Source organism: Cheilinus undulatus, linkage group 19 (assembly GCF_018320785.1).
Source record: "Cheilinus undulatus linkage group 19, ASM1832078v1, whole genome shotgun sequence".
NCBI classification, from domain to species: domain Eukaryota; kingdom Metazoa; phylum Chordata; class Actinopteri; order Labriformes; family Labridae; genus Cheilinus; species Cheilinus undulatus.
In genome coordinates this window covers 26,316,711-26,336,214 of record NC_054883.1, presented here as the reverse complement: position 1 = coordinate 26,336,214, position 19,504 = coordinate 26,316,711, and the positions used below count along the sequence as shown (strand labels likewise).

The window sequence follows — 19,504 nt, the reverse complement described above, 5'->3', positions numbered from 1 at the left end:
AGTAAGTATTTTTCTATGGTCACACTATTTACTTATGAAAGAGAGATGGCTTTGTGTTTCAATTTCTGTCTTACTTCAGGCTACTTGGGGAGGGCAGGAGCACTGGGCAGTCTCAGCTGCAGCTCTTTGGAAACGCAGCTACAGCTCATCTTTGGGCAGTCAAGCTCTCCTCCTAATCACCTTTTGAACCTTCAGATACCAGAGTATACTACAGCTTCCAGTCTGCTACCATGGCCCACTCACCCTCTGTATACATCCACATATCTCTGGCACGTTTGAGTCAATGTGTTTCTGTGTTTTTAGAGCAGTGGTTTCCAACTGGTCATTGAGAACCGCTTTTGTGTCTGTCTCTCTTGCTGCATGCGGGCTGGTGAGGGCAGGAGCACTGGGCAGTCTTGGCTGCAGACAGCTAGGCATCACAGCTGCAGCTAATCTTGGGGCAATCAGGGTTTCCTTTTAATAATCTCATGCTGAACCTGCTGACGCCAGAGTATACAGCTTCCAGCGTGGTATCCTGGCCTGCTCAACCTCAACTGAAACATGTTTGTCCAATAAAGTTGTTCCCTAAACTACAGCTTGAGTACTGAGCATACTGTTTTACATCAGTAGAATATATCAAAGGGAAATAAAACACAGAGTACACCTCTGGTTTGTGTTTTTCAAAGTAAAAACCCAGTTGAATCCTGTGTTGTATAAGAGGGTTGGTTTTAGTACACACTGAGGTGTGTCTACATGAAGGATTCAGGATTACTACTTGGTATCTGAAAGACTAAATCAGATATGAATTCTGTTAATGCGTTGTATGTGGGGGGGGTCTGACTCAAGGATAAGGAGATCATATTTTGGATGTCATATTTCAAAGGTCAAGGTCATCAGGCGTCATCTTCATCCCTTGCTTGTATCTCAGAAACCCTTTAAGACATTTTCTTCAAACTTTCCACACACATCTGATATGACTCAGTGTTGAACTGATTTGATTTTAGAGGTCAAAAGTCAAGATCAAACCCCAGCCCAGCCCTTCTTCCTGACCCATCACCGTTCTCTCACTGTCCTGTAAATGTACAGATTGTGGAGGCCTCTGACCACTAGAAGTAGGTCTAGTTTCAGTTAGCTGAACTTTTTGCAGACATTGTTTGACATAAATCCTAAAAACACTGGTATTTGTTAGCAGAGAGATAGAGCATATGGACATATGTTGATGTGCATGCTGAGGGGTGGGGATCTTTGACCATGTCCTCATCAGTCGAGGAGAAGCTGGTAGGAAAAGTTTGGGGATGGCTGTGTGCTGGCGTGGATGTCTTTGTGCTGAGGGAGCAGGTGGAGCCATTGGTCTGGGTGTAATTTCAGTGAAAACTAACAGAGCTGTCCTGAGACGTCATTAGCTAAAGCCAAATTTCATTATTTCACTAATATGGAGATGATAGCTCTGTTTGAAGTCTCCCTCCTCCCCTCCATCCTCCATGTCCACGCCTCCTGCCTCCTTTTCTGTCTATTTACCCCTCCTCCTCCCCTCTCCATCCCCCATTCAGAGGATCTCCTTATTCAGAGCAGCTTTTCCTTTTCAAGGTTGAAGAAAATGACTGTGAGTCTGTGCAGGTGTCTGTGGGGAAGAGAGTGATTTTCATCCGTGAATGAGGTGATGGTGACTCACCTTCAGCCCACAAACCTTGTCTCCCCCCCTCCCACCTTTGATGTGTGTTTGAGTCGATGGCTAATCAGCTAGCATCAGGCCTAGTCCTCATTTCCCCTTCACACTGGCCCCATTAGGGAGCAGGCTTTCTGGAGCGGACCGATAAGGACAATATGCTCTTCTTCTGCTCTCTTCCTCCATATAGACCCCAAACCTGCCTCAGTTTCTTCCTTTCTCTCCCTCTACTCTTTCATTCCTCCTCTTTCCTCTTCCCTTCAACTCTCATCCATTCCTCCATCTCTCACTTCCTCCTTCCTTTACACCTTTCTCCCTAAAAGTCCCATTACTCTCTACTAGGGGTGTACAGTTGGACAGCAGTTATGTAAAGAAAATAGACCAGGATGTTCATCTGAGCTTGATGCCAACTAAGGCTGAGCATAATACCTCAATCTACTTTTCAGCATTGATGGTTCCTTACCGGATGTGTAAGCTGCCCTCACCATAGGCACTAATGCAACCCCATACCATCAGAGATGCAGGCTTTAGAGCAGAGTAAGGATAAGCCGGATGGGTCCTCTCCTCTTTAGTCCATGTTGATTCATCTGACCACAGAACAGTTTTCCTTGTTGCCTCAGTCCATTTTAAATGAGTTTTCATTCCTGTGACCACAGAACAGTTTTCCATGTTTCCTCAGCTTTGGTCCAGAGAAGACGGCAGTGTTTCTGCATCCTGGATCCTGTTCACATATGGCTTCTTCTTTCCATGATACAGCTTTAATTGTTATTTGTGGATGGCACGGCCAACTGTGTTGACAGACAATGATTTCTGGCAGTGTTCCTGAGCCCCTGCAGTGATTTCCAGCACAGGATAATGCCTGTTTTTAATGCAGTGGCCCCTGGGGGCCCCTTCAGCCTTGTCCCTTGCTCACAGAAATTTCTCCAGATTCTCTGAATCTTTTGATGGTGGACTGTAGATGGTGGGATATTCAAAGTCTTCAGTATTTTACCTTTAGGAACATTTTTTGGAAATTGCTCCACCATTTTCAGACCCAGTTTTACACAGACTGGTGAACCTCTGCCCATCTTTACTTCTAAGAGACTCTGCCTCTCAAAAAATGCTTCTTTAATACCCAGTCATGTTACTGACCTGTTGACAGTTAACCTAATTAGTGTTAAAATGCCCCTCCAGCTTTTTTTCATCAGCACCCTTTACTTTTCCAGCCTTTTGTTGCTCTGTCCCCACTTTTTTAGGTGTGTTGCTGCCATGAAATTTAAAAAGTGCTAGTATGTTTTATTACACAGCGTCCCAACTATTTTGGAATTTGGGTTGTAATCGCAATTTACATAATTGCAATATTTCCTACTGCAATTTTCAGATCAAAGAAGGTGAAGTATTTCTTTGACCTGAAATGCTAAATACTAGTTTAATCGCATTCATTGATTCATTTTTGTACTTATTTATTGCAGCAGGATGTTATTCTCTAAATCAGTGGTTCTTAATTGTTCTAACCTCAGGACCCTCCCTGTCCCGAATGAGCATCATGACCCAAATTTTCAAAAATTTTAACAAATGCAATGAGCAAAGAATACTGAAGTTTGTTTCAGATATGGGATAAAACATGACTGAACAAAAATACTGGAGCACTGTGTAATTCTAGGACCCTGAAGTGACACGTATGAACACATTTTATTTTATTTCATTCTCCATGATAGGGTGTAAATGTTATTCTTGATATTTTGATAAATAACAGATGAAAATGAGAAAACCACTTCTGTTTAAATGTTGAGAAAGTTTAGTCCACCACTCTTTTCCTCTGTCTTAAATTGTCTGCTCATCTTTCCCTCCCTCCAGCTCTCCCTCCTCCTCTAACTGTACCATTCCCCCAAATTTCCTCTTTCTTCTTCTTTTGCTCCTCCAGGGATCGTGCAGACTGTGTGAGGAATAGGTCTAATGATCGTTTTACCCAGACAGAGACAGGAGTGTGGACATCAGATCTGTCAAATGTCCCCTTTAAGCCACCATACTCCATGTTGGGGCATTAAAACCCACAATATTTATGGTGGAACAGAGAGCCTTCATTCAGACACCAAAGAAAAGCATGAAAAAAACAGAAGTGGATTAGACAAACTGATACCGTCTCAGTTACAGGAGCCGATAAAAGCTTATCAAAAATGACATCTAAAAACTTTATTTTTTATGACTACCTCATTATTTAACATTTTACATAATATTTATGACTTAATCTCACATGACTGAATCAATTTTTCATTGTTTTTGAATCGAATTATTTGCCTTTTTATTCAATATTTTATTTACAGTCATGATTTTTTGTGTCATAATTATAATGCCATTTTTATCCTCAGACTGACTTTGTATTTCATGAATTATGACTTTTTATCTCATAGTAATGACTTTTTACCTAAAAGAAATCATCACATCATTATGAATTTTTGTCTCATAATAATGACTTTCTATTGAATATTTGTTTTTTTATCACACAATTCCATTTTTTTAGAATAGTGAGTTTTATAAACTTATGACTTCTCATTATTATCAAATTTCGATTCATAATTCTGACTTTATATCATAACAATGACTGTTTGAAATTTTAGAATTATATCTCGTAATTTTAGCTTTTTATCTTACAATTTCATTTTTTTTACTTTTTGTGTCATCATTGGGACTTTTTATTATAAAATTATAGCTTTCTATCTCAAAATTTTTCCTTTTAATACCATAATTATGATTAATCATCTTATAATTTTGATTTTATCTCAGAATGACTTTTTATTCTATAATTATGTCCATACATCTTATAATATTTACTGAATTTAAACTTTCTATGTCAAAAAAATGACTTTTTTGAACAGTTTTGATATTTAATTTTAGAATTCCTATTTTTTGTTTTATGATTACTTTTTGTCTCTCTATTATCATTATATCTGCTGCTTTTTTATTTCTAAATTGTGCCATACTTTTCCTTTAAATAATATTCAAACTCTCATATTTTTATGCTTAAGTTGCAGAAATGGGCCTCCATACTCCAGATTCTGATTTAGAGCAAAAATCAAATAACAGGGTCACAGAGTGTTTCACAGCGAGCTCAGATATGAATATGCCACAAAAACTTACATTTACACATAATATAAATTAGCATATTAAATCATTCCACAAATAATCAGTGTATAACGAAATAAATCTGATTAATTAGATAAAACAATAAGACTAAACAATGAGAGAAATAAAAATTAAGAATAAAAAAAGAAAAAGAAAAAAGAAAAATAAAATTCAGTGTGTTTGTTGGGAAAAGACTGATTGGTTGCCCCTCAGGCTATGGCAGGACTGAATGTTTTTAGCAGCATCTATGCAGACGATTCTGTGTTCTCCTAACATGTACGTCATGTTATATTCATCCTGTAGTGAATCAAAGTCAGGAACTCTTTGTTTGATTTCATTACACTATTCTTTTCTAATGTGTTCATGTTTACTACAGTGCAGCAGGAAGTGTGTTTCTGTTTCTACCTGGTTTGGAGTACAGAGCTGACAGTCTGTCCTCTCTAGGTAGCCAGGTGTGTGTGTGTCTACCTGTCTATATCTTCAGACGGTGATCAACTTAGTCTGTACATGGTCAACGTCGTAGTAGCAAGTATGTAGTAAAGTCTGTAATGGACGTAGTAATATATGTATGTAGTATGTATGTAAGTATGTAGTAAAGTATGTAATGTATGTAGTAATATATGTATATAGTATATATGTATGTAAGTATGTAGTAAAGTATGTATGTAGCAATATATGTATGTAGTATGTATGCATGTAAGTATGTAGTAAAGTATGTATGTAGCAATATATGTATGTAGTATGTATGTATGTAAGTATGTAGAAAAGTATGTATGTAGCAATATATGTATGTAGTATGTATGCATGTAAGTATGTAGTAAAGTATGTATGTAGCAATATATATGTACGTAAGTATGTATGTATGTAAGTATGTAGTAAAGTATGTATGTAGCAATATATGTATGTATTATCTATGTATGTAAGTATGTAGTAAAGTATGTATGTAGCAATATATGTATGAAGTATGTATGTATGTAAGTATGTAGTAAAGTATGTATGTAGCAATATATGTATGTAATATGTGTATGTAAGTATGTAGTGAAGTCTGTATGTAGCAATATATGTATGTAGTATGTATGTATGTAAGTATGAAATAAAGTATGTATGTAGCAATATATGTATGTAGTATGTATGCATGTAAGTATGTAGTAAAGTCTGTAATGTATGTAGCAATATATGTATGTAGTATATATGTATGTAAGTATGTAGTAAAGTATGTATGTAGTAATATATGTATGTAAGTATGTATGTATGTAAGTATGTAGTAAGGTCTGTAATGTATGGAGCAATATATGTACGTAAGTATGTATGTATGTAAGTATGTAGTAAAGTTTGTATGTAGTAATATATGTATGTAAGTATGTATGTATGTAAGTATGTAGTAAAGTATGTGTGTAGCAATATATGTATGTAGTATGTATGTATGTAAGTATGTAGTAAAGTATGTATGTAGTAATATATGTATGTAAGTATGTATGTAAGTATGTAGTAGAGTATGTATGTAAGTATGTAGTAAAGTATGTATGTAGTAATATATGTATGTAGTATGTATGTATGTAAGTATGTAGTAAAGTATGTATGAAAGTATGTATTAAAGTATGTATGTAGTAATATATATGTATGTTAGAAGTATGTTGGTATGTAAGTATGTAGTAAAGTCTGTATGTAGCAATATATGCATGTATTATGTATGTATGTAAGTATGTAGTAAAGTATGTATGTAGCAATATATGTATGTAGTATGTATGTATGTAAGTATGTAGTAATATATGTATGTAGTAATATGTGTATGTAAGTATGCATGTAAGTATGTAGTAAAGTATGTATGTAGTAATATATGTATGTAGTATGTATGTATGTAAGTATGTAGTAAAGTATGTATTAAAGTATGTATGTAGTAATATATATGTATGTTAGTAGTATTTATGTATGTAAGTATGTAGTAAAGTATGTATGTAAGTATGTAGTAAAGTATGTATGTAGTAATATATGTATGTATGTATGTATGTATGTATGTAAGTAAGTAGTAAAGTATGTGTGTAAGTATGGTTGTATGTAAGCATGTAGTAGAGTATGTGTGTAAGTATGTATGTATGTAAGTATGTAGTAAAGTATGTATGTAGTAATATATCTATGTAAGTATGTATGTATCTATGTAGGTTTGTAGTAAAGTATGTATGTAGTAATATATGTATGTATGTATGTATGTAGGTTTGTAGTAAAGTATGTATGTAGTAATATATGTATGTAAGTATGTATGTATGTAAGTATATAGTAAAGTATGTATGTAGTAAGTATGTATGTATGTATGTAGTAAAGTATGTATGTATTATGTTTGTATGTATGTATGTAAGTATGTAGTAAAGTATGTATGTAGTATGTATGCATGTAGGATGTATGTATGTAAGTATATAGTAAAGTATGTATGTAGTATGTATGTATGTATGTATGTAGTATGTATGTATGTAAATATGTAGTAAAGTATGTATGTAGTATGTATGTATGTTAGTATGTAGTAAAGTATGTATGTAGTAAGTATGTATGTAAGTATATAGTAAAGTATGCATGTAGTATGTATGTATGTAAATATGTAGTAAAGTATGTATGTAGTAATATATGTATGTAGCAGGTATGTGTGTAAGTATATAGTAAAGTAAGTATGTAGTATGTATGTATGTAAGTATATAGTAAAGTATGTATGTAGTAAGTATGTATGTATGTATGTAGTAAAGTATGTATGTATTATGTTTGTATGTATGTATGTAAGTATGTAGTAAAGTATGTGTGTAGTATGTATGCATGTAGGATGTATGTATGTAAGTATATAGTAAAGTATGTATGTAGTATGTATGTATGTAAATATGTAGTAAAGTATGTATGTAGTAATATATGTATGTAGCAGGTATGTGTGTAAGTATATAGTAAAGTAAGTATGTAGTATGTATGTATGTAAGTATATAGTAAAGTATGTATGTAGTATGTATGTATGTAAGTATATAGTAAAGTATGTATGTAGTATGTATGTATGTAAGTATATAGTAAAGTATGTATGTAGTATGTATGCAAAAGATTTAAAGATGATTTAAAACATGCATGCAGGTCAGTCTAGATCCCCAGTCTAACCAGCTCCCTCTAGGTTTTACCGTCTAAATAGTATAGCAGTGTGTCCTTAAAAAGGATGTTTATGACTACATGAGGGAGAAAAGCTGTTAAAGAGGCCCCTCTATCCTTTTAGCTAGTGCCTTATTAGCTTCCATTCATTCTGATCAGCATGTAGATATACCAAACCATGGTCAGGGAGACACAAAGATGATGGATGGACTGTTGTTAGAATCAGAGAAGGGACAGAGAGTTCTAATATCAAACACACTGGTAATCCAGATTATGGATGAACAAACTAAAGTGATGTCAGATGGAATCTGGATCACTAAACCAGATCATTAAAGCTGAATGTAAACAGGAGCTGAGACCTACAGGGGAGACCAGGCTGGAGTTTCTCCTCTAACAAAGAAAAGCAGACCCTCTGCGATCATTTGTAGGATCAAATACTGCCTGGTAAACAGAGTAATGAGCGCAGCCATGATCAACAGCTCCTCCGTCTCTCTCCAGCGTGTCTCTCGTGGTTGAGGCCCCACACTCCTCACAAACAGCCTCTCGCTCATTTGGGATAAAGAAGAAAAATACTGACTTGCAATATTTTGCTGGTATACCACAGATTTTCAAGGGACCACACATACAGCGGTGGAGTACCACCCACTCTCATTTGATGAAATTAGGTTAGGAAGGAGCCTGTTCGGAGCTTTCCTCCTTTGTGAGAGGAGCTCACGGTGTGGAAATTAAGAGGCCTGTGTAGAGAGAGAGAGAGAGGCTGACTAATCCCTCGGCGGAGCTGAAACCAGTTAAAAACACATCAAAGGGAAGCTTAACCTCTGTGAAACCTCACCGGGTTTTCAAGAACAACAAATGATCATTCTCCTCATTGTTTCCAGGGGGACTCTTTTCACCGCTGCGCCGCTGACTTTTCCCTCAGTCCTGGGAGTTTTCAAAAAGCCTGTGGTTTCATTTTTAATGACTGCGCCATTTGTGTGTAAATGCCTGTGGATGTGTGAGTGGGAGCATGCAGATAACAGAAGAAGGGTATTTTTGAGTGTGACACGGCAAATGAGGAAAACTGAGCTAACAAGGACGAGCAGCTCGACTCTGAATCATTAAAATGTACCACATCCTGACCGGCTATACAACGGCGACGTATGTACAGAAGCAACGGAGGGGAGAGAGGGGTGGGGGGGGGGGTCTGAGGATGGTGAGACGAGGAAGCCAATTGTGGTCTGAGAGCTGCTTTCCCAAGAATTCTCATTATCACAGTATAATAATGCTCCTTCTGTTCAAATATTTGCATTTTTCTTTCTCCTCTTTGCTCATGTGCTCGTGTTTAACCACGCTAGGAGCCAGAAGTCACCGCCATGTACATGTTAAAAGGCTGAGGGTCAATAAGGCGCCGCTGTGTGGTTATTGGTGCATCAGAATGACTTTTAAAAAACTTCTCTCTTCTGCTGCTTAGAGGTACTGATAGATATCCTGTAGATCTCTCTGTTAGCTCTGTCGTCAGAGAAGACTGCCAGAATGGTGACTGATAGGGTCTGACTCTGTCAAATTCACTTTAGAGGAGACGGTTAAATACAGATCAATACAATAGGATCCAATACAGTCTGATTCTAGACTGTAAGATCTGATAGGATATGGCTGAATGATTTGAATCTCTTTAATATTTGTTCAGCTGATATTTGATTAATAATTAAATAAATGAAAAGAAGCTCATTTTTCATTTACCTGTTTTTTAAACTAAATCAAATAATTAAAAAAAACTCATTTTCATTTCTGAAATGAAATCAAATAAAAATAAAACATTCAGTTGTTTTTAGATTTTTAATATTTATGTTGGGTTATTCATTAGTGTAATTTTATGCTGGTGTTGTGCTCAGAAAAGCATCCCAAGAATCATGTGCCCATCAGTGAGGAGCTCACTCCTCCTGTAATGGTCTATGTAGCATAAATGCCTGCACTTTTATCTCTGGGTAAGCATGATGATCTAGTTACTGTGGCTGTTTCTACGTCATGTGGGTGAAAGAATATGTTTTTAGAACTTAATAAGAGCATTTTCCTACTGTTTTAAACCATTTATCGCTACATTAAAACGTTCCCTTACATCTGATTGTGCGTAAGCTATGCGCAGCCTACATTACTCCCAACTAGAATGACTAGAATAACTCCTGATCAGGTGGCCTCTAACTAAACAGAAAAATTGGACATATTAATTATAACAACGTTTGAGCTACGTAAATCATTACAGGAAGCAGGAGCTCCTCAGAGATGGGCACAGGATTCTTGGGATGCTTTTCTTAACACTACACCTGCACCAAGTTAGACTAATGAGTAATAAGATAACACAGACTGTGCATGGTGTTTGTTTCATGTAACATTCTTTGATCCAACATGAACATCAAAAATAAAAAAAACAAATAATTCCTTCGGTTTCAGACACAAAAATGAAAAAAGAGTGTTTTTTCCTTATTTGATATGATTTTAGAAACAAATAAATGAAAAATGAACCATTTTTCATTTATTTTTCATTCAATTATGAAACAAATATGTCCTGAATGAATGACTGGACGTGTGTCTTGTTTATTTGATTTAGTTTCAGAATAAAAAAACAAACCATTCCTGGATTAATTGATAAGTATCTAAAAACAAATAAATGAAAAATGAGCCATTGTCCTGAGATGCTGTTATTCCTAAACTCTTCCACTGTCGTCTTATTGCAAAGCCGGCATCATCACAGTACCACTCTCAGAGTCTCTGAACTCCTCAGAATGACCCGTTTAGGATCACGGGTCTGCATGGATAGGTGATAATTTTACACCTGAGGCCCTGACAGATGTCTGACTCAGCTGCCTGGTACCTCTAAATTTAGATATACATCCCGGTCCATTTCTGATAATCTCTGTAAATTCTCTGTGAATAATTGTCAGGATCTTTATAGGTAATTTTCCTCAAAATGCACATCCCTACTAACATTATATTTGTGACATTTTCAGATTTGTTTTTTTTAGATGTTATTCAACATTGAATATTTAAATCTGTATGTACATGGTCTTAAAATCACACCAACAGACACACTGACTATTCTGAATGACTAAGATGATTATTGGAAAGTAAAAAACAAACATATTAAGAGGTTGTGTGTTTAATTTTTAATGTTTCCATCATAATATATCAGGAGTCTTTTCTAGACAGGGTCCAGACTGGAGACTGGTTTAATAAGGGGCCCACTGCAGTTATAAAGTTTTAGTTAAAATCCTGTTTTTCCTGCTTCATCCTATAAATCCATCAAAAATTCATAGAACTGATCCTCACATAGGTGAGACGTGTCCTCCTGATGTAGCTGAAGTGATATTTTTGATGATTTGATGAAATTCCATCACTCTCAGGTTCTCCAGCCCCCCTCAGGCTAAGAGCGCCCTGGGACTTGACTTTGACCTGCAGGACATTAACCTCATACTGCACGCGCTCCCTGGCGACCTGCTACAGGTCAGAAAGCCATGACGGGTCAAAGTCTTCAGGGGGCTTCATTTGATCACATCCCCGCTCGTTCTCCCAGACCGAGCGCGTTTTTCCACGGAGCTGCTCGCCGCTCTCCTGAACACTCCACCCAGAGTCTGGGACTCACCTGGTCTCTCAGGCCCAGCCCGGCCCAGCTCGGCGTGGGCTAGGAGGTCTGCGGTCGCTGTGTCCGAGCTCAGGGGAGGAGGACGGTGGAGAGATGAGGGTAAGGAGGTGGAGGGAGGAGGTGGGCGGGCAGTAGGGGAGAGGGGGCGGCAGACAGAGGAGCACGGTTTGTCTTCTGGTCTTCGCATGGACCTCTCCTCCTCCAGCTGCCTACGCAGACGCCTGTTCTCTCTGCTGAGGGCGTTCAACTGGAGAGAGAGAGAGAGAGAGAGACGTGGATGTTATTCAACAGGGTTTCTAAAGAAAATCTGACATTAAATTCATTTTTAAAGTCTCTCCATACATTTTAAGACTCTATCTTTGATTTCTAACTCGTTATATACCTATACATTATTATTAAATTATATTGGCAACATATTTGTTTAGTGCTGATTGTGTGATCAAAATGTGACAATAAAGACAATCTCAGTGCTATTTCTTCCTGTGATATTGCATTGAGGCTTTCCTTAGAGCATGTTGAAAGTAGACTGAGGAAAAGTTGTGATAGAAGTCAAAAGTACCCGTCAGTGGAGAGTCTGATTCAGGTCTGGGTTTGATTTTTACCAGACTCATCAGTGTTTATCATTCTGGGATATGGCTACCTGTTATTAATTACTGAAAAAATACCCAAAAACTTCAGTATTCAGATGTGAAGTTTTCAGTTGGGCATAAGTAGGCAAATGAGAGTCTTTTCATGATGACTGATGACAAGATGAAGTTTGATAATAAGAATTAAAAAGAGGAGAACAATGAATCTAAAATCTACAACATATGATTGCTGGTCTATCAAGATTTGGTTGTTGGTCTGTCGTCTGTTGCCCGGCCCTAGTTTACAGTAAAATCAACCATTCATCTAAAATCTATCAGGACTTGATTGTTGGTTTGTTATCTGTTTCCCAGCCCTAGTTTCCAGTAAAATCAAGTATCAAGCGTCAGCGTTGATCTGACTGATGAAGAAGCTGACATCCCATTACAGGCCTAATTCATCTTTCACAGCTACTTTCATGCCTGCTGAAAAAAAAAACAGGAATGCAAATGGAAAAATTTGTGAGCGTGATTCAGGAGAGTATTGTGTTCACAGTTTGAGACGGTTGGAAGTGGGGAGTCATGCGACGGTGTAAATTTGGACATGAAAACAGCCAATTTGAGCGATCATTAGAGGTCGATTTGACACAAAATCACCCGTGACTCAAAACAAATCGCACATCGTCGGAAACATGATTGGGCTCCCTGAAACACAATTACAGAGCAGCTAAATTGTGGGTGTTTCTCTTTTTTTTTTGACAAGGACATTTGGGTAAGGGTGAGGGAGGAGAGAGAGAGAGAGTTAAAAAGTGGCTTTAAAAACATTAGCATTTACATTTGTTGAGCGGCGTGGTAATTATATGCAAAATGTGCCCGGCTCAAAATTGTAATAAGGCAGATAAAAGCAAGGGAGGGATGGAGACGATGTATTTTAGCAGAGAGGAAGAGTAGAAGAAGAAATGAAAGGATGGAGGGACAAATAGACAAGAGCTCTCTTTCACATCTGGTTTTTGTTTGGCATGCTTGTCTGTGAGGGCGGCGGTTAAAGGATGATGTCACATCGACACGTCTGGCCATGAGAGCGTCCGTGAGAAAAAACCCTCAGACAGAGATGAGACAGGAACGTTTCCTTCAGCTGATGTTACTCTACCAGACACCGACGACTCACCTGATCAATAAATCCCAGCTGATGGTTGATGGTAGGGCTGGGCAACAAGGACTGAAATTATTTATATTATATATCAGAAAAGGAAAAATCCTGCAAAGGAGACCCAGGACTGTTGAGCAGCTAGAATCCTGGGACAACATTCCTCTGCCATCAGCTGGTCTCCTCACTTCCCAGATGTATACAGACTGTTGTTAAAAGAAGAGGGGATGCTCCTCAATGGTAAACATGGCCCTGTCCTTACTTTTTTGAGATGTGTCCCTGCCATCAAATTCAAAATGAGCATATATTTTTCCTGAAATGTTAAAATGTCTCAGTTACATCATCTGATATATTGTTTCTGTTTTATTGTGAATAAAATATAGGTTTATAAGATCTGACAATCATTGGCTCTGTTTTAATTTACAGTTTACACAGCGACCCAACTTTTTGAAATTGGAGTTGTAGAGTCAACAGTTCTACACTTTTTAGACTAAAATATTTAAAGACAGTATGATCCTGTCAGTGTAAACAATCTTCCTAGTCGACGTTAGGAATGACATCTTATTTTTAAAATAGTTTTTTTCAGTTTACCTAATATTTTTTTACGCTCTAGATCAATAAATGTTAAAACCTCCACGTTGCCCATCCCTAGCAAACATATCAAAGATCTCTGTGTGAGGTTTAGCCCTTAGAGAGCCACCAACATGTTAAAGTGTCTCCACTCCTCAGACTCTTAAAGAAGTATTCGTCGTCTGAACAAGGCGACCCTCCTCCACCGTGTCGGTGTTAAATTCACGCCAACAGCGGTTGGCGCTCTTGATGAAAAACACTGAGGTTGACATTTATAATTAACCCAACATTCAAAGAGACCTGTTTAATTTTCCTCCTCTTTGGATGCTTCGGATACTCTCCTAATTGCAAGAGAGGGGGTGAAATTAAAAATCACAGCTTGTCTCCTCAGCCCCTCAGACAGTGAACCGGCGTGCATATGTTTGGATGAAAAGGACGTGAATGAACGGTGCCGAGCAGAAAGACAGTGAGGGGTGTTTTATTTCTGCTGCATGAGTGGGTTATTTTAGCACGTTTTCACTTGAAAAGCCTGACTTCAGTCCAATATTTATGAAAGCTAAAGAAAGAGGAAAAGCTGAACAGTGACGCCAAATATGAAATTGATTAATTCAGGAAGAAAATAAAGTTTTTTTTTTTAATGGAGTTTTGGACTGATTAAATGTATTAATATACCAACTGGAAACTGTATTAAAAACATGGAAAATGCTCAAACCTTAGCATGTTTATTAGTCTCATTAATGCTTAGAAATATCTTTACCCCTAATAAAAAAAATCAGTCTGATCCAGCAGAGATGAGCACTATCACTCTTCCTCTTCCTCCTTTGTTGCTCTGATTTCTCTGTTTCCTCCTGTTCTCCTTACTGTTCTCTGTCACGTCTAGAGTTGGCCCCAGTTGCTTTAGTTTGTGGAGGCCATTAATGATAATAATTATAATAGTAATAATAATAACAATACCAAAATTGTGGCTAGTGGTAAATACTGCTTGGCTAGTAACTTTGCAAAACCACTAGCCACTGTGGCTGGTGAGCAAAAAAGTTACTGTTAAGCACTGGACAAAAGACTAGTCTTTACTGTTTTTATGCTCTGCTGTTATCAATCTTGTCAATAGATGCTTAATGGTATAAGGCCAATTTGCATGGGAAAGGGTAAAGGTGGTGGTGCACCCACCATCATTGGCACCACCTGGAGCTTCAGGTAAATCTTACCTATAATTGGCAGCACTTCTGTCTGTCTATGTTGATATGCACACCACACCATTGCATCAATTGTCCCTAATGCCTCTCAGAAGACTTCTTTGGTGTACCGGCTCCAAACTGGTGCCATAAATAAATCCTAAATATGAACAGATTCTCTATAAAATCCAAAATTGTTGTAGTTGGCAGTGCTGCATAAAGACATGTAACTGTCTCTGTGCAGCCAAAAAGTGTCAAAGCTGCAAAATAAAATGCACTTTATAAAGTCTTCACTACAAAATGGGGCTAAAAAACCCAGCTCATTGTGTTGTAGGTCAATCACTGCAAATATGCAGAGACGCTGAGCCATTATGCAGCTATTTGGCAGGGGGGCGGGTTACCCTCTATTGACAAGGTTGACAACGGCTTCTGTCCACGGCTTAATATTAACTGTTTTGCTCACCAGCCACGGTGACTAGTGGTTTTGCAAACTTACTAGCCACATAGTAATTCCACTAGCCACAATTTTGGTATTTGGAAACTACGTGCTATGTGCCAAATTTGGTATGTATGGTATGTTAGGACACATGCTTTATTTTCCCTCATCAATATGATCAATATCAGCTCTCCTCTGTGAAAGATGATGGAAATGTGCTGCAGTTTTATGACGTGACTTAGAAAGACATGATATGTAAATAAAGTTGGAAAATATAACTTTGACTTTAAATGTTACAATGTTACAATGTCATTTAGCAGACGCTTTAATCCAAAGCGATGTACATTCGAGATACTTGGTGGGATTGGACACACCTACAGGTGCTTGTGGGAGTGGATGTAATGGTCAGATATCCAGAAGGTATTAAAATAAAACAAATCATGTCTATGGAATCAATTATGGATTTTCTACTGGACTTCCTCCTCCACTCCAATTGGTTGGAAACAGGTAACAGGTTGGAAACACCTCATCAGATTGGGAAACAATCTCTTCAACACTGCTTACCTCGGTATGAAATCATGAGCCAATCAGGCCACAGCCTGACACCAACTCACCACAAAAGCTCTCCTCACACTAATCAACTCTGGAGAAATCTGTTTTTTTTTCTGTGTTTATAATCATCCCTGTTGATGGAGAATGACTTAATTCACATCTGATTTTGTGTGACATTTCAGAAGTTTGCATGAAATCTTCCTGACAGTGGGATGGAAATCATGCCTGCTTGTGTGTTAATACGTGTCTGTGGGCGAGAGAGACGGCGCTGTAACGGCATCTGTGAGTAAATGAGAGCGATGTGAGGAAGAGACAGAGCTGATTTATAACCAGAGGAACAGAGACGGCGTTTTTACTGATGTCTGAGAGAGCGGTGGACAGAGAAGGAAACAGCTCCCTGTAAATGAACCGTCTATATCCGTCCTCTACACCTGGCCTCATATGTTTGTGTGGGTCGACGGTCCGTGTTGGATCGATACCTGTAATGATTCACACCAGAGATTAAGAGGTGCTATTACACACCTGACCTGCTAAACAACACCTCTTTCTTACTCTCCGTCTCTTAGGGCTGGGTAACACTGCCAGTACAGCACAAATATATAAGATATCAGAGTATGATGATATTGCTTACATTGATAAAGGTCATGTTGATTTAGGCTGGTTTCACTCAGGGACCTAAGCATATATCAAAGAATATTCAAGGAGGGTAAGCCAGAGAGCGTCACTTCTGAAAGACTAAGTTGTTCTCAGAGGCTGTATCAAAGCATGTTCATGAAGAGTAAGCCACAGAACGTCATTATCGAAAGGCCAGGCTATTTAAGATGCTTGAAGGCCTTGAAAAGGAGCCCTGACAAAGTGTATAAATGAACATAATTTTCCAGATGGCCAACATTTCTGTATTACAGATCAGTTAGTGTTTTATGACATTCTAATATCTTGAGACAGTGGATTTTTTTTTTTTTTTTTTTTGTGAGCTGCAATCATCAAAGTTAAAAAAAAAAAGTCTTGAAATATTTCACTTTGTATGAGATGAATCTTGAATATATGGAAGGTTCATTCTTTGAATTAAATCACAGCATTTCATTATATTCTAATTTTCTGAGATGCACCTGCATATACAGTGCTTTACAAATTTCTTAGACCACCCGTCATATTTGTCTCAAAGACCATCCAGCATCATGAAGTGTTTTAATGCAGACTCTTTCATTTTCAGTGAGGTCTCCACGCTTTACCATTTTGAACAGGAATGAGGGATTTCAAACTGAATTCACCCAAATTTGAGCCGGCTCACTGGGCTTCTCTGAGAAGTCAGAAATTAATCAAGCATAACATTCAACCTCTAAGTCTATTTTTTCTGTTCAGGAATGCAAGTAAATAACTATAATTTGACATATTAATCAAGAAATATTAATGTGCTTGACTATTTTTTCATTTTTTTTGTAAATCAGTAAATTTGAAAATTCATGGATAACAATAGTAAATATATTTTAGCATTAAAAATATCATTTGGGTTAAAGAGCTTCTACATATTGGTGTATTAACCATTGCAGAAACATAAAAAATGACTTTGTTAATTACCAATGCTGTTAATTTAGGGCAGCTATGGCATAGACCTTACTTTGGTTAGGGTTAGGGTGGTCTAATAAATTTATTAGGCACTGTATAAGGATATATTTTTTGGTCCACATCACCCAGTCTCTCCTCCTCTGACTCTGTTTTACCTCCCCCCCTTACTGACAGTCTTCAGTGTACAGTGATATCGTTTTTGGTCCACATCACCCAGCCCTAGACTCTCTCCTCTGTCTCATACATGCAGCTAACACCATCTGCTTCTTCACGGAAAAACACGACATTAAAAACTTCAACAAGTTCCATCTTTGCTCCGTGGCCCGTCAATCAGGGGCCCGCTGCACAGACTCACCAAAGTCGGGTGAGCCGTTCCCCAGGCCCTGGAGTTTTTGGAGAACTGAGAAGTACTTTTGATTTGTCTCTCCTTTGGTGATTTGTTGACTCTTGTGAAGTTCAACACAAGTAAAAAATGTCAGCTTTTCTTCAGAATATTCCTCTGTGTTTTTTCCCCCACATTGTTTTATCACAGCAGGCCATTTCCCTCCGCTGTCACGGAGAGATCAGCACGCCCGTATTGATATACATCCCTCTCTCAGGCTCATGAAAGGGAAATCATTTACCAGTGGAAAGAAACGTCACTGCCTTTTCCCGATACGATTTGTCCCCGCTCACACACCCCCACCGTCTCTGCCGACGCTGGCTTTTATCGCAGGAAGAGGAAATGGATGTCTGTGTGCTCCTTGTGTAAGTGTGCGTGAGCGTTTGAAGTTGGACGCATGAAAGCTTCCTCTTCTGTGAGAGCTCAACAGCAGGTGGGCGCTGTGTGGGAGTGAGTTTGGATCTGCCAGGCCCCGGTGTCTGTCTGTCTGTGAGCGCGCTTTCTTACTTGTTGATTTAGCGTCCCGATGGCCTTCAGGTTGATCTGCAGTCGGGTCTGCATGTCCTCCATTTTGTCCAGGTTTCGGGCGACACATCTGTGCTTCTCCTGGCTGAAAAACACAAAAACATTTAGTAGGAATTATAAGCTAGGCATGGGTGATCATTACTGAATATTAACAGTCATTTCTTAAAAAATCCAACATTTCCTGTGACTATCATCTCTGTTTGGAAGAATAATTTTCCCTTTATTTCTACAGACGCCTGGTTCTACTGCAGAACCACCAGTGTCTCTGTTTGTTTGTTTATCTACATGTATGCTTCCTGGGATCTACTCAATCCTCATCCAAAACAAAAAAACATGTAAACATAAAAATCATATATATAAAGTCACTGAAATCTATCAGTCTGGAAAGTGTTACAAAGACATTTCCAAGGCTTTGGGACTCCAGCAAACCACGCTGAGAGCCATTATCCACAAAAGGGGAAAACTGTGAACAGTGTTGAACCTTCCCATGAGTGGCTGGCCTACCAAAATGACTCCAAGCACGCATAGAAGACTCATCCAGGAGGTCCCAGAAGAACCCAGAACAACATCTGAAGACCTTCAAAGGCAAGGATGGAATGTTTTATAAGCTTAGATGACATCATCTTCAAAGGATAGGATGAAATGTTTTATATGCTTTGATGACTTCATCTTAAAAGGCAAGGATGGAATGTTGTTGAAGTTTTGATATCTTCAGAGACGAGGACTGAATGTTTCAAAAGCTTTGTCAACATCATTAAAGCCAGAGGATGGTATGTTGGTGAAGCTGGGGATGTTGGGACCTTTCCCTGCATTTTTCCAAACAGTCAGCCTTTGTTGTTTCTCTGCACCACTGTGAATCCTGCCTGTCAGTACATCCCAGATTAACATGGAAGTTACACCTTTTCTTGTTTTTTCAAAGTAAAAGCATGATTAGTTTGTTTCTGTGGTGAGAGTACCAGTGTTACATAATCTTTTATTGTGAAAGTGTTTCAAGAACAGTTCTTTAGTCATTAAAGGTATTTTATTTTTCAGTCTTCTGCCAAACTTGACTTTTATTCTTTCTCTAAAAAAAAAAAATTAAACTTTCTGATGATGAAGAGTGTTGACCCTGCCCCCC

General features: G+C 38.0%; 1 protein-coding gene across 1 annotated transcript in view; it reads right to left on the bottom strand.

The window, feature by feature from the left end:
* Window positions 1-11,373: 11,373 nt before the first annotated feature.
* LOC121527695 (trichohyalin-like) overlaps window positions 11,374-19,504 on the bottom strand; it is a 153,297-nt gene continuing 145,166 nt past the window's right edge. Inside the window, exons 20-21 of the mRNA XM_041814721.1 lie at window positions 18,370-18,472; window positions 11,374-11,721 (exon numbers count right to left, since the gene is read on the bottom strand). Of these exons, the coding sequence (XP_041670655.1) occupies window positions 11,374-11,721; window positions 18,370-18,472 (451 nt within the window). The remainder of the gene's footprint in view (window positions 11,722-18,369; window positions 18,473-19,504) is intronic.